The 14867-nt window shown below is 43.7% G+C and overlaps 1 protein-coding gene across 1 annotated transcript in view; it reads left to right on the forward strand.

Annotated features, from left to right (window-relative positions):
• ccdc170 (coiled-coil domain containing 170) overlaps positions 1–14867 on the forward strand; it is a 93811-nt gene that overhangs the window by 72661 nt on the left and 6283 nt on the right. The window contains exons 8-11 of the mRNA XM_060831154.1: positions 3567–3763; positions 4956–5129; positions 7724–7966; positions 8680–8916. Coding sequence (XP_060687137.1) covers positions 3567–3763; positions 4956–5129; positions 7724–7966; positions 8680–8916 — 851 coding nt within the window. The remainder of the gene's footprint in view (positions 1–3566; positions 3764–4955; positions 5130–7723; positions 7967–8679; positions 8917–14867) is intronic.

The raw sequence follows: 14867 nt of genomic DNA on the forward strand, positions 1-14867 counted from the left end.
GGAGAGAGAGAGTAGTAATTAAAGCATACAGTGTTCTTGGCTTTACTAACAGAGGCATAGAATGAGAAAGCAGAGAGGTGATGTTGAACTTGTACAAGACATTTGTTGGACCTCCGATGGAGGATTGTATATAGCTCTGGACTCCACATTATTGGAAAAATGAGAATGCATTGGAAAGGGTACAAAGTGATTTACTAGAAAAGTTCCAAATATGAGAGCTCTGGGGATTGAATCTGATAGGAGCAGCTGCATATTCATCACATACCAGGTTCTGGGAAAGTTGTCTGGGAAAGGTAGAAATGGGAAGAGATCTGTACACCTATTGGTTGAGTAGAATAGGTAAGTGACATTGTAACTGACATCCTTTTATTGACATACAGCCAGCCATCGTACGTATCAGACTCAGATCGTTGTATTACCCTTCGATGTTAATGTCCACAGCAGATCTACTGCCTGCAACCTACGACTGAAACTGTTACCAACATTAGTAACAGGGTGTTGCTATTACTGTTTCCTGATTTGCCTGCTGTTTGCCTGTTTCTACCAGTTATATCTTCCTCACATTGAGGATTGGTAAAGTCTGGCAAATAATCAAAGCCTTATTTGTAGTTTTTGAAAATGATCTTGTCTCCTGCTGTAGCTCCGTGGCCGCATTCCTGTGGCTGAGCGCTTTAAGTACTGCCAGAGCCTCCTTCCCATGGCCCTAGTTCCCCGTGAGTCCGAGCTTGCAGATACAAATGGGTTGGACCTCGCTGAGTTGTACGAATTCAAGCTGTGTGACTAATATCTTGGCGCCAGGCCCTTATGAATGCCGGTATTATTGTATAATTCTGTTTACTCCTGGGTAGGTGTTGAGTATCTAATCTCTGGTGCCAATCTATGGAGCTCAGTATTTGTCTATGGAAGGAGCAGTCTTCTTATACAGTTTACTTAATGATGCACCGTGGTTCATAAATGCATGATGAGCTTGAGGGGTACAATTAGCCTTTGAGAGACCAATTTCAGGTCATACCAACAGTTCAATGGCATCCACACATTTGAACATCATGAGCCTCGCTGGAAATCTTATAACTGCAGGCTCAGAGCTTTGTCCCCTGGGATCAGAAGTTGGGACAGCAGCTATATGTTCATTCCGAGACCATCTATATAACCATTCAATAGGCGGGGATCTTAAAACCAACCCAGGAGTATCAGCAACAGTATAAACGACCAGACAATGAAATAAGTCGGGGAAAGTGTCTGCACTGTTGATTATGTTCTGCTTGTGCCAAGTGCATATCAACTGGAACATCTTTATTAATGGTCAGGTAACAATGGCCATTCAGAAGAAGAGATGGAGTCACTGAAACGCAAACATGCTCAGCATAATGTTGTGTCTGTGATGCAATGGAGGAGGCTAGTTATTCAGTATTTGCACAGTTTAATGGGGGTGGGAGTGCCCTCGATGTAGGTTATTAGCTGGACACAGCTCCGACTTCAGCCAATGCTTAAGTGCTTGTAAATGCCATGAAAATATTCTCAGCAGATTTAGAAGGAAAAAGCGAAATCTGCAGGCTTGAAACTTAAACAGAAAATGGTGTGGGTTTGGCAGCTCTCTGGGCAAAGACCAGAGGGCAGGCAAATCTTTTAGCTATGTTCCCTAGAATTGAAGATTGAATGATAAGCAGGCATCTTCGTAAAGTGGGGAAAACAGAGGAACAGTGCAGAGGGAACCCACATATGCAACAATCACTCATGCAGCAAATGCATTCATGCTTTCAATTTTGCGCCAACTAAATTCGTTGTTTATCCTTCAATCTTCTGTTCTGATGACACAGTACCCAGCCTTTTCTCCTCACTGATAATTGCTGCTCCCATCATACACCTGCAACAGTACTGAACTCAGAGCACATACACTGACTGTGGACAGGAATCCAATTGTATAATTAGAACTATACCAGCACTTGAATGATGACAGCGGATTGCATACACTTGGCTTGAATTTATTATCCCCTTATGGTACTAGAAGAAAATGAGGACTGCAGATGCTGGAGAATCAGAGTTGATAAGGCATGCTGCAAGACTAAAGAAACACCAACTGTCTTCTGCTTCTCAGATGCCTGACCTGCTGTGCTTTTTGCAGTGCCATGCTTTATCCCCTTAAGTTGAAAGACTTAGCGGTGATCTAATTTAGGGTTTGATTGTATAAAGATATTCGACAGGATATGTTCCAAGGTACTATATCCTCTGGATGCGTAAATTCAGACAAAGAGGCATGTTAAAATGAAATAGGAGAAAGTGAGGACTGCAGATGCTGGAGATCAGAGTTGAGAGTGTGGTGCAGGTAAAGCATAGGTCTGGCTGCATCCGAGGAGCAGGAGAGTTGAACTTTCAGGCTTAAGCCCTTCATCAGGAATGATCAGGAAACCGAATGAAGAGCTTATGTCCGAAACATCGATTCTCCTGTTCCTCAGATGCTGACTGACCTGCTGTGCTTTTCCACTACTATACTGTCGACAATGATGTTAAAATGAAAGCAAACTGAGGTGAGTAATTGGGATTCAGGATACAGAATAGCCATTGCATGGTGAGACAGAACAGAGGGAGTCATTTCATATACAGCTAGACCAGACCAGACTCCCTCAAAATATTCCTGGAAGGAAGCCTAGACCCTAACTTTGTGAAGTGTTCCAGATGTAATGCGACTGGTTAAGCTACTCAACGTTAAGAAAACCACCATTTATTTAAATACCATAGTTAGAATACAACAAAAGGAAGAGGACTTTAGAATAACTTAACTCAATTGGAAAACTTAATAGAAACAGTAACTAATTAATGTTTCCGAATGGTAACATCCCATAAAAAACACCCCTCAGCAAAAACAAAATTCGACACAATTTCTTGCATGCAGTTCTCCCATCCAGGAGGGATAAACATCACGGGAAAGTTCAGAGAGAATAGCAGCCAGAAGACAATCACTGTAGCGAGTTTTGAGAAGATTTGTAGCTCAGGTTGAGGTTCTGGATGTGGGTTTGCTCGCTGATGAAAATGAACCTTCCAGCTCAGCGTGCATACCTACATCCAGAATTCACTGAAGCATCCAACTCTTTTTGAGACCCCAATAGCTTCTGATGCTGCTCAGAAATCCTGGTCTGGGAGAGCTGGCCACACTCATTCAGGCTGTTTTATTTAAAAAAAACCCAAGCTGTTTACTCAAGAGGTCTTCAGCAGCCAGTTACTACCTGTGCCTTACAGTCTCTCTTCAAAAAAAAGGACAAAATAACCTCTTAAACTGACAGCACGATTAAGACAATAATGCACACAATTAGAGTAGACAAGCAGCTCCATCTTTATTCTCTTTTTAGAACTCTAGTGCACAGTGTGGTTTTGCTGGGTCATTGTTTTAAGTTCCCACCAATATTTACCTTGAAGCTTTATGTGGGAAATGCTGACTATCATGCCCTAGAACCTCAGTGAAATATTCTTGCCCACTGGTGCTGAATAACCCGTCAAAATGACATACGTCTCCAATTCCAAAGGGTGGCGGTGAGCTTTAAATGTGTGCTTCTCATGTCTTTCCCAGACAGTGTCACGGTTGGAAGAGAATGTGACCAAACTGACCGAGCAACTGGAGAGGCAGGTGGATCTGCACCAAGCTGCACTGCAACGTTGCACCAAGGCAGATCTGGGACTTTCAGAACTTCAGGAGAGAGTTCGAACCCTGGAGGGAAACCTGCTAAGCGGAGATGTGCTGTGTGATACCCTGAGCCAGGACAAACAGAAAGTAATGGGATCTGCTGGACCAAGTTTGTTTGATTGTTTCAGCATCCAATTTGCTTTGATAACACCAAACAGAAAGCTTTGATCTGGTTTGCCCCCAACAGATTGGGGCTCCTTTTGGCTTTCCTCCAACCTCCACTCTTTCCTCCTTTGTGTTAGCAAGCCTCCTCTTTAACCCCAAGGGGCAGGACATTTCAGGTTGCAAAGTTCCCAGCTTCACTCATGGCCCCCTACCATACGAGTTCGCTAACTCCCATAAACCATCTCCTCTCCTGTTTCAGCTAAGGCCTCTTAGAGCTGTCGCAAGTGAAGGTTGGCAAATTCAAATGTAGGTACCAGGATTAAAACTGAGTGCCAAGGGCTATGCCAGTGTTAGACTGACCATGCTCTCAAACTGCTCTAGGTTTCTTCTCTGGGATATCATGCTCAGTAGCAGCAGTGCGTACCATCCACAAGATGCATTGCAGAAGTTCGCCAAAGAGCTTTAGACAGCACTTTCCAAACCCTCAACCACTTCCACCTAGAAAGACAAGGGCAGACCCGGGAACACCACTACCTGCAGGTTCCCCTCCAAACCACTCACCATCCTGACTTGGGAATATATTGCTGTTCATTCAGAGTTGTTGGAACAAAGTCCTGGACCTCCCTCCCTAAGGGAATTATAGACCTACCTATAGCATGTGGACGGCAGCAGTTCAGGAAAGTAGCTCACAACCACCTTCTGAAAGGCAACTGGAAATAAGCAATAACCCCCATGCCCCATGAATGAATTAAAAAGTGTTCTGAACCCAGGAAACTGTGTGAGCATTGAGTAGAGTATTGACAAATATTTTGCTAAGCTAGATTGCCAGCTAAATTATGATTTTTCTTTTAGAATGGTTGGTTCTCTTACTAAGGCACAATCTTCTTAGGTTGCCAAGAACAGAGTAAAAATGGCTGTGCCCTCACCCTGACCCAATCCCTTGAACTCATCTAATGAAGCGCACAGATGCTGGGGCCTGAGACTGTGTTTGAGGACATGGTGTTTGGGTTTAAGCATAACTGTAGCTAAAAAGGAGCCCAGATTTAAATATGGATTGATGTGAGCATTAAACGTGGAATAATTTACCTGAATTATTTCCATATCTTCATTTGAAAGACTAAAATGTGTTTGCAAATAAATGCATTCTAAGTAACTCTGTTCATTCTCTACAAAGTATCTGAAGTTCTTGGAGGACATGGCGGAGAGGATGAAACTGGAGAGGGTGACAGCAGAGATCGGCTTTGATATGCAGCTGGATGCAATTCTAGCCCGGGCTGATCAACTGGTTAAAATGGAGAATGAGGCCATAGTTGAGAACAAGACCCTTACGTACAACCTGAAGAGAAAGGTAGAATAATCAGAGATTTACAACTCTTCTTATTGTCAAATTAATCTGACTGATGGTAAATCTGTCACGTGATATATTAACAGTAACATTACAAGCAAGCAAAAATTTAATAGATTCCTTAGTTATGATTCGTCTGCATTCTAACAACTCGAGCTCTCACTCATCCATTCAATCTTCTTCTGTTATCAACCTAATACAACTTACTTTACCATACCCTCTCTTGCTTTAACCAATCTACCTGTCATAATCCCCATCTGTCTGTCTATCTATCCATACATCCATCCATCCCTCCATCCATCTATCCATCCATCTATCCATCCATCCATCCTCTTATTGTTCAGGATGTTGGTGAGGCCTCTTCTGGAATACTATGCCCAGTTCCAGTCACCCTGTTATAGGAAGGATATTATTAACCAGGAGAGGGTTCAGAAGAGATTTACCAGGATGTTGCCAGGAATGGAGGGTTTGAGTTATAAGAGAGGCTGGATAAGCTGGGGACTTTTTTCACTGGCGCGGAGAAGGTTGAGGTGTGACTTTCTAGAGGTTTATAAAATCGTGAGAGATATAGATAAGGTGAATGGCAGGCATCTTTTTCCTAGAGTGGCGGATAACAAGACAAAAAGACATATTTTTAAGGTGAGATGAGAACGATTTTAAAAAGATGTGGGAAGCAATTTGTTTTACACAGAGAATGACTTGCGTGTGGAATGAACTTCCAGAGGAGGAGGTGAGGGGTGACCTCATAGAGATTTATAAAATCATGAGGGGCGTGTATAGGATAAATAGACAAAGTCATTTCCCTGAGGTGGGGGAGTCTAGAACTAGAGGGCATAGGTTTAGGGTGAGAAGGGCAAGATTTAAAAGGGACCTAAGGGGCAACTTTTTAATACAGAGGGTGGTGTGTGTGTGGAATGAGCTGCCAGAGGAAGTGGTGGAGGCTGATATAATTGCTGGAATCTGGATGGATATATGAACAGGAAGGGTTTAAAGGGATATGGGCCAAGTGCTGGCAGGTGGAACTAGATTGGGTTGGGATATCTGGTCGGCATGGAAGAGTTGAACCGAAGAGCCTGTTTCCATGCTGTACATCTCTATGACTCTATGACTCTAAGTGGGTGCAGGTACAGTTGCAACATTTAGAAGGCATTTAGAAAAGTGAGTGAACAAGGAATCTTTAGTGGGATATGGGCCAAGCTCAGGCAGGTGGGACCAGTTTAGTTTGGGACTATGGTCATCATGAATTGTTTGTTTCCATGCTGTATGACTCTACCTATCAGTCTCTGTCTGATGACAGGATGGATTTTCATCTGCAAACCTGTGCCCCACTCTCCTGCGCATACAACACCGGGAACAGTAGTGATCACTTCATTGACTTTTCTGCAATGAAAGTCAGAATGCTCAGGTAGTCCACCATAAGAGATTGCTGTCTAGGGAGTGGAGTCACAAATCTGGCCACGTTACTTCTGTGTCAGTAGGTGATAACTATAACCTCCAAATTCAAATGTTTGTATTGGTAGATAGAGTTAATGAAGGAGTAGAGTTCACCTGGCTTCGGGGAGGAGATTGAAGGGGCTACTGGGATCTGTGGCTCAGGAGAGAGGACTTTCTCAGGTGGTTAGGAGTCTAGTGTAACCAGGCAGGAGCATGTTTAATCAGGTCCTCTGTGTAAACTGGAACCAATACTTCATACAACCAAGAATTGTTGAACTCCCAGCACCATGAGCGATGAATCTTATTGATACATACGTTCAGATTCTGAATTGAAAATATTATCTGGCTCCTCCCAACTCCCCACCATCAAGTCACCTCTTGTTTCTTTACCACAGCCTTAACAGAGATGGGAAATTGCAAGTTTTTGTTATGTCCAGCTGATTCAGAGTTAAGACCTAAACTTGCAGATAAAGCTTCTCAAGTACTACTGCACACAGTAATAGAAATCGAGAACCTCCCAGGATGAAAATCTTTCTTCACCAGACTTGTAAATTCATTTCCACCAAAGGCTGTTTCAGACTCTTTTCTTTCTCTCTCTCGAAAATGTTTATAAACTCAAAGGTAAGGGAGACTGATGCTGGAGAATGGAATTCATGACATATAGGAATCAGACAGTCCCATGTTAGGAACAGCACAGGTAGATGGACAGAGAGCTCCCTCTACTCAGTCTTAAATAAATTAAAAGCAAACTTCAGGGGATCCCAAAGTGCTTTGGTGCTGAAGCACTTTTGAAATGCAATGACTTTATAACATAGCCAATTTCTGCACAGCAAGCTCTCACAACAGCATTAAGTTAAGGACTACATAATCTGTTTAGTTGACGTTGTTTGAGTGGTAAACATCGTCTAGGACAGGAAGAACACCTACTTATCTTAATGTTGCAGGACCATATACAGCCACTTGAGGGGGGGTTTAAACTCTCATCCTAATGTTGGCATTGCCAACATTGCAGCACTCCCTCAATAATGTCAGCTCAGATTCTGTGTTTATGTCACTGAAATGCTTTTGACACAAAGTCTAAAGCCTATTGACTGTCTCTTTAAAGAAATGAATCACCTTCAGTCTAAGAAGCTCCAGGAGACTGACTCTGCTTACTCTTCCAGCTGAAAGCCCAGAAAGACAAGTTAGTCAGCAAAGAGCTGCACATGGACCTGCTGAGGAGAAAGATTGCACAACTCGATACAGAGAAACAAACGCAAACTGCGCTGGCGGTGGAGAGAGACGAGGCCAACTTAACTGTGCGGAAGCTGAAGAAAAAGGTGGAACGCCTTGAGAAGGAACTCGTTGCAGCACAGACCTCTAGCTTAGATCTGAAAGCAAAACTCTCTGACACTCAGGAGCTTAAGGTAATTTCAGGTATCCTCGCAGTCTTGCTACACATCCATGCACTACTACCTTGTGTTCCATTCTGCTGACGGAGTGCTATACCAGTGATGTGTATACCTTTGCATTATGTTTGTTACGTTGTATTTGTTTTTACATTAATTATGTGGACCCCTTGATTATTTAATCAGCCAGTATACTCCTGGTCCCACAGGTGCCAGATATTACAACGTTTGCTTATATAGAAACATATTATCTCTGCATGGATCTGGGAGATAAAATACAACAGCAGGGCAAGCCATCATGCATTGACTATCCATAGTTAACCCAAAAAAGTGGCGATACAACTGTATCACTTCTTTGTCACTTCCGAAGACAGGTAAGAGTTAATTATTATCAGGCACAGAAACTGACTGGAAAGGATCAGCAAGTTTCCCTCTTTAAAGGTCATTTGTGATCCACTTTATAACACGGTCCTTTTTACTGATGCCTGCTTTCTCAAGCTGAATTCATATTTGAAGTGGTCACAGTGGGTTTTGAACTAATCCAGGAGCATAACCACACAACGTTACGCTGAACTAGTTGGTTGCTGTTGAAATGTAGTCCCAGCTGTGCAGTGGGATGTCAGATGAGTTGTTTGCATTGCTTTCCTTGGTTTCATGGAAAATCCTCTTGTTGGTTAATTTGTGCTCAATTCCATTCAATAGCAGTGCCTTTCACTGTGATGTGCCTGCAGATCAAAACGCTGGAGCAGAGCAAAACGATAGATGAGCTGAATAAATCTGTGAGGAAGCTGGAGACCTTGAAGGAAACAGCCATAGAAAAGCTCAACGCCACAAAATCAGACCTGGACTTCACTGAGCTTGAGGCAAAGGAGGAGAAAGAGCGAGCCCAGAGCATTCTGGAAGCTGTGGGCAGTGAGCTGAAGACACTCAAACAAGCCCTGCAGGAAGTGGCCAGAAGAGAGAGACAGGTAGGGATAGTCACAAAAATCGAAGCAAAATGCTACAGACAGTGGAAATCTGAAATAAAAGGGGTGCTGGAAGAGTCAGGTTGCGGTTGAAATATTTGTTCCATTTCTCTCTCCACAGATGATGCCAGATCTGCTTGAGTTTTCCCAGCACTTTTTGTTTCTGTTTTCAATGTGAAAAGTGGAATATTTCCATTTATGGAAGCAGTGAGATGTTTTGACAATGGGGTGGCACAGTGGCTCAGTGGTTAGCACTGCTGCCTCACAGTGCCAGGGCCCCAGGTTTGATCCCAGCCTCGGGCGACTGTCTGTGTGGAGTTTGCACATTCTCCCTGTGTCTGCGTGGGTTTCCTGCAGGTGCTCCGGTTTCCTCCCACAGTCCAAAGACGTGCAGGTCAGGTGAATTGGCCATGCTAAATTGCCCATAGTGTTAGGTGGCATTAGTCAGAGGGAAATGGGTCTGGGTGGGTTACTCTTCGGAGGGTCGGTGTGGACTAGTTGGGCTGAAGGGCCTGTTTCTACACTGTAGGGAATCTAATATAATCTAATCTAAATGGTAGCTCAGTGGTACCTCAAATATCTCAAAATCAGAATTCTAATGGGTTAGCTTCCACTCCCGAGTCTTGAGCACCTCATATAGGGTGACATTCTAGTGCAATCATAAGGAAGGGCTGTGTTGTCGATGGTACATGCTGCCCTTGGGGTGAAATGTTAAACCAAAGCTCTTCCGAGCCTTCTCAATGGGGAAAGGGTGCCATGCCCTGTTCAAAGAAGAGCCAGAGAGGTTTCCTGGAACTGTGGTCAACATTTACCCCTCAACCTGCAGACGATCCGCTCAGTATTCCATTCTGTTTGTAGGCTGTTCTTATGGGCACCTTGTTGGTGCTTCCTGCAATACGACAGTATCTAGAATTTTAAAAATACTGTGTTGGTGTCAAGGTTTGATGTCCTGAGGCCATGAACTGAGAAGGAACATTGAACATTGGAACAGGAGGAGGCCATTCAGCCCTTGAACCCTCTCTGCCATTCAGTTAGATCATTCAACTTCGTATCCTGTTCTCACTTTCGCCCTACACCCTTAGACCTGTTTAGCCCCAAGAACTATTATCTATATACTTCTTGAAAAGACCAGTTCTCTCACTCTTGAATACTGACTAGAGTCAAAGCATAGTTCCAGGTTTGGTGAGGAGAGGTTGGCATGGGAAAGTGGGCAGGGTCACAGTTAAGTGTGGGTGGGGAAACTAGATGTGCAGGAGCTAAATGTGTGTGATGGATTGATGCCTTTTTTTGGCCTTTTGCAGTAACTGTTACCAGGTGGTGCTGTCAGAGATGAGCCCAATGAGGGACAGAGTCAACATTAAATACAAAGATCAGTGTGGCACTGCTCTCTGACCTCTCTCAGTGGAAATCTCCCTGGAAATTGGGAGGATCTTGAGTGCGGTACAATGAATGAGTGCTGTAGCTGATCTCAAGTACCATCTCTGGCCACCCACTCTGTAAGGTTCCTCTCCCTCATCCTTTCCCCCAGGTGAAATTATGGGACTACTTCAGAAACACAGTAGGTGCTCCTTATGTTTAGAAGTTGATTTGATTGTGGGGTCTAAAACATTAAAATATAGTTTTTAAGATGGATGTGGAAAAGCTCTTTCCTCTTGTATGAGATTACAGAATAATCTTAACATTAGAGCCAGGCCACTCATGGGTAAAAAGGCAGACCTCACGTCTTCACACAGAGAATAATGGAAAACTGTTCCCAAAAAGGCCATGGACGCTGGAGGGTGTTACACCTCAATGGGGCAGCACACTGGAAATCAAGCTATTTCCACAGTCAGGTTGACAAAAAGTATGTCAGACGGCATCTGAGAATCAGGAGAGTCAATGTTTCAGCCATACGCTCTTCATCAGGAATGAGGGATCAGGAATGCTCATTCCAGATAAAGTGCTTATGCCCAAAACATCAATTCCCCTGCTCCTCGGATGCTGCCTGACCTGATGTGCTTTCCCAGCACCGCACTCTCAACTCTGATCTCCAGCATCTGCAGTGCCCACTTTCTCATCATGACAAAACGTATGGTCCAGGTGTCTGTACTTACCAAGAATAACTACTTATTGCAAGTAAACAGACTTTAATTATAGGCAAACAGAAATAAACCACTCACTTATGACTTTAAGCTCTAGTCCCCTTATAATCTTCCTCCCCTGGCATGCACTTACCCACATGGACAGACGCACACAGAAAAAAAGAATGGATGTTGTAGATGGAGGGAAAGACTGGGAAAGCAGTTCAATAGCTCCTGTCCATGAGATTTGCTGAGATGGTTCTCGTGCTGTACCTTTTGTACCTTCTTTCTCCGAATATTGTGCAGGAGGCACGGGATGAGCCATTCGCACTGATAGAAAATTCCTGACTTCTTAGTTAAAAGCTTACAGCAACTACTGAAGGTAAAGTAAATTGGCTTTATTCAGCCTTAGAGTGGCTTTTGCTGTTGAGAACAGACTCAGCTCTTGGGCTGATGGAGATTTGATACTTTTTCACTGTGTTGCTCATGGCCGCAGACTGCTCAGCTGCCTGAGAACCAATCACATAGCTGTTGGCAGGCAGACGATCTTTGTCATCAATAATTGGTCACTAGTCCACAGACCAATCAACTCGTTGTTGTTTGTACACAGTCTTTGGCTCCAGCTCCTCTGCAGATGACAGGCCAACCACAGCTGGAGCCAGCAGCCGAGCAAATGATCTTTGCAATGAATGTTAGGTTACTTGGTTTAAAAAAATATATGTAGCAAACCTCCAATGATCCTTGATTCTAAAGAAGACCTTTTCCCATTTCAGTCTATGATTACAAATATTCAAAAGACATGAGATGCTGAAATTTTCAAGACTGGGCTGGATGGAGTTTTTTGGGGTTAGGTGTATTAGATTAGATTCCCTACAGTGTGGAAACAGGCCCTTCAGCCCAACAAGTCCACAGCGACCCTCTGAAGAGCAACCCAGCCAGACCAAATCCCCTCTGACTAATGCACTTAACACTACCGGCAATTTAGCATGGCCAGTTCACCTAACCTGCGCATCTTTGGACTGTGGGAGGAAACCAGAGGAAACCCACGCAGACACAGGGAGAAGGTGCAAACTTCACATAGACAATTGCGAGAATTGAACCTGGGTCCCTACCGCTGTGAGGTAACGGTGCTAACCACTGAGCTACCATGCCGTCAATGAGTACTGTGCTAGGATGGATTTACAGAGTGGAGATAATAGTCAGCCATAATCTAATTGAATGGTCTAGGAGCTATGAGGGCTGAGTGGCCTCCTTCTGTACCTGTTTTCCTGTCCATACTCCTGGCACTGGAGAGTTTTCCATTGGGGCGTTTTTTAAAAACGGATATTGAATTGGGTGGCTACATCATGGGTACACGGCACACTGTACTTCTGCCGCACTTTTATAATCGCAGGGACAAAATAAAATGCCCTGTTAATGATCGAGCATGGAAACGTGGAAGAATGGTTAAACCTTGGTTGTAGAAGAATGCATGTGGTTTGTACTGATGACCCATTGCCGTGCTGTATGTTCTTGGTAGCTGCGGTTGCTTTCCAGCTCCATTTGCCCAGGAGAGGGAGTGTTACACTGCAAAATGCCAGGCTTGTCTGCAGCAGGAAAGAGGAGAAACAGCCTCACTGGCTTTCATGGAGGATTTGTGCACCTTCCACTGCACAACAGAGTGGAGAGAAAAGTCGGGCAGCCAGGACTGCGAATGTCTTATTGCCATTTTACAGATTCGATGGGCAGTGTGGGTGCGCATAGAACCTGAGTAGAAGGCAATCAGGAGAGGAGTGGACATTTGGGAGTGGATTAAACCCATCGTGACAATAATTTCTTAGATGAGGTTCTAAAGTCAGGGTTAAACTTGTGATTCATTAGTTCATTGTTTAAGGAAGTTATAGGAACATCGAATACTGTGTTTGAACTGTACGGCATCAGGTGTGTATCTGACGCAATTTGGCACAGAAATTTGAAATGAATTGATGTGACTGTACAGGCAGGACAGAATGCAACTTCACCACCCTAATTTTAACCACTTCCAACACCGTTAATGGGACAGCCTGATTCACATCCAAGTCAGACGTTCAGGCCACCAAGTCCATTTACTGCAGGTTGGTTACCTGGTTAATGGTCGGACGGGTGAGAGAAAATGGAGGGAGCGTTACACCAGTTCCTGCTGGTGGTAAGATCCTATACCTCAGGAATGTGTATCAGGTCAGCACGATGACCATCCACTGAAACTTTAGATTTGTGCTCCCAGTTAATGAGGCTTAATAGGAGATGAAGTTTTATAAAAGCAATTTTGCTTGCCTCGTGGCATCTTATGAGCTCCTTTAACACAATGTGAGCTCCCAGTTGTAGGTTTGTGTGTGTGTGTGTAACCACAAGAACTAAATGTCCTCGAATGAAAACATTACTGAGCATTCATTGTTTCTCGGTTTTACTTCAACTCAGAATCAACATAAATTAAACATTAATTACCAGGAAAATCACAGGCTGCGTAAATGACAGATTACATTTGGAATAACCATGAGAGCCACAATGCACCGCAGGGAGTTTCTAAGCTGTCCCCTCCGTCTTTATGACAACCGTTTCCCTCTTCAGAGCTCGGATCTTCCTCAGGGAGAATTCCAGGACTTTCTCTCAGGGGCTTAGCTAATTTTCCATGTAAACAGAGAGAGTACCTGTAAACATGTAAAACCATGCAATCTTTTACACTTCTTTCTGGAACCTTCTTAACTCTGAGCTCCCATCGATTGTGCAGGTGTGCGTTGTGTCTCATGGTCAATATACAGTATATTTTTAAGAGATATGCTCATGATATCATCACTGGTTAGCTCAGTTGGCTGGATGGCTGCTATGCCTTACAGAGTGATGCCAACAATGTGGGTTCAATTGGCTGAGGTTACCATGAATGACTCTGCTTCTCAACCTGTCCCCTCATCTGAGACAAAGTGACCCTCTGGTTAAACTACCACCAGTTGTCTCTCTCTTTCTCTCTCTCTCTCTCTCTCTTTCACTCTCTCTCTCTCTCTCTCTCTCACTCTGTCTCTCTGTCTAGTGAGAGAGCAGTTCTGTTGTCCAGAAGGTCTATGGTGACTTCACCTTCACCTTTAATGTGGAAAGACTCATCTGTACATGGGAGAAACAATGTGAGAAAGGCTGAGTCACTCCCATTAGATTCACAGCTACAGAAACTTGAGAGATTGTACCATGTTGTCTCTTCCTGTTCTTCATTTGCCTTCAGTTCACCAATACAGTAACAAGATGATAAATCAACTGTGCTCATTAATTGGAAAATACATCTTGTCTTTCACACCCTGTATGATGTCGCTTACATAACACTATTGCCTGCACCAAGCAAGACATCAAAGAAAAAGAAGCATTGTAAAATATTTTGTTCTGTAATTTGACTTTGCTGCTTTTTACATTTTTAAAGATCTACTTCTTATTGCTTTCCCCCTTTCTAACCTCCACCTGGTTAAAAGGTCCATTCAATTGGGATGCTGAGAGAGTGCTGCACTATAGGGGGTGCCTTGTCTCAGATGACCAGTTAGAAAAGCCCCACCTGCCCTGTCAGGTGGTTTTAAAAGTTCCCGTGGTACTATTCCAAGAAACCCCCAGTGACCTGACCAATATTTATCCAGAAACCAACATCATACATTATTTAGTCATTGTCTCATTGTTTATGGGAGCTTGCTGGGAATAAAATGGCTGCCATATTTCCTACCTTGCACAACAGTGACTATGCTTCACCCATATCTCATTGCCCATGAAGAGGTTTATGATGTGCTGAAAGAGTTTCTGTTTCCCTGGGGTTGACTGCTTCAACAGGAAATGGGAAATACTAAACAAGTATTTTGCATTTGTGTTTACTGTGGAGAAGGATATGGAAGTCAGAGCATATGGGGA

This window comes from Hemiscyllium ocellatum, chromosome 10 (genome assembly GCF_020745735.1).
Source record: "Hemiscyllium ocellatum isolate sHemOce1 chromosome 10, sHemOce1.pat.X.cur, whole genome shotgun sequence".
Lineage (NCBI taxonomy): Eukaryota > Metazoa > Chordata > Chondrichthyes > Orectolobiformes > Hemiscylliidae > Hemiscyllium > Hemiscyllium ocellatum.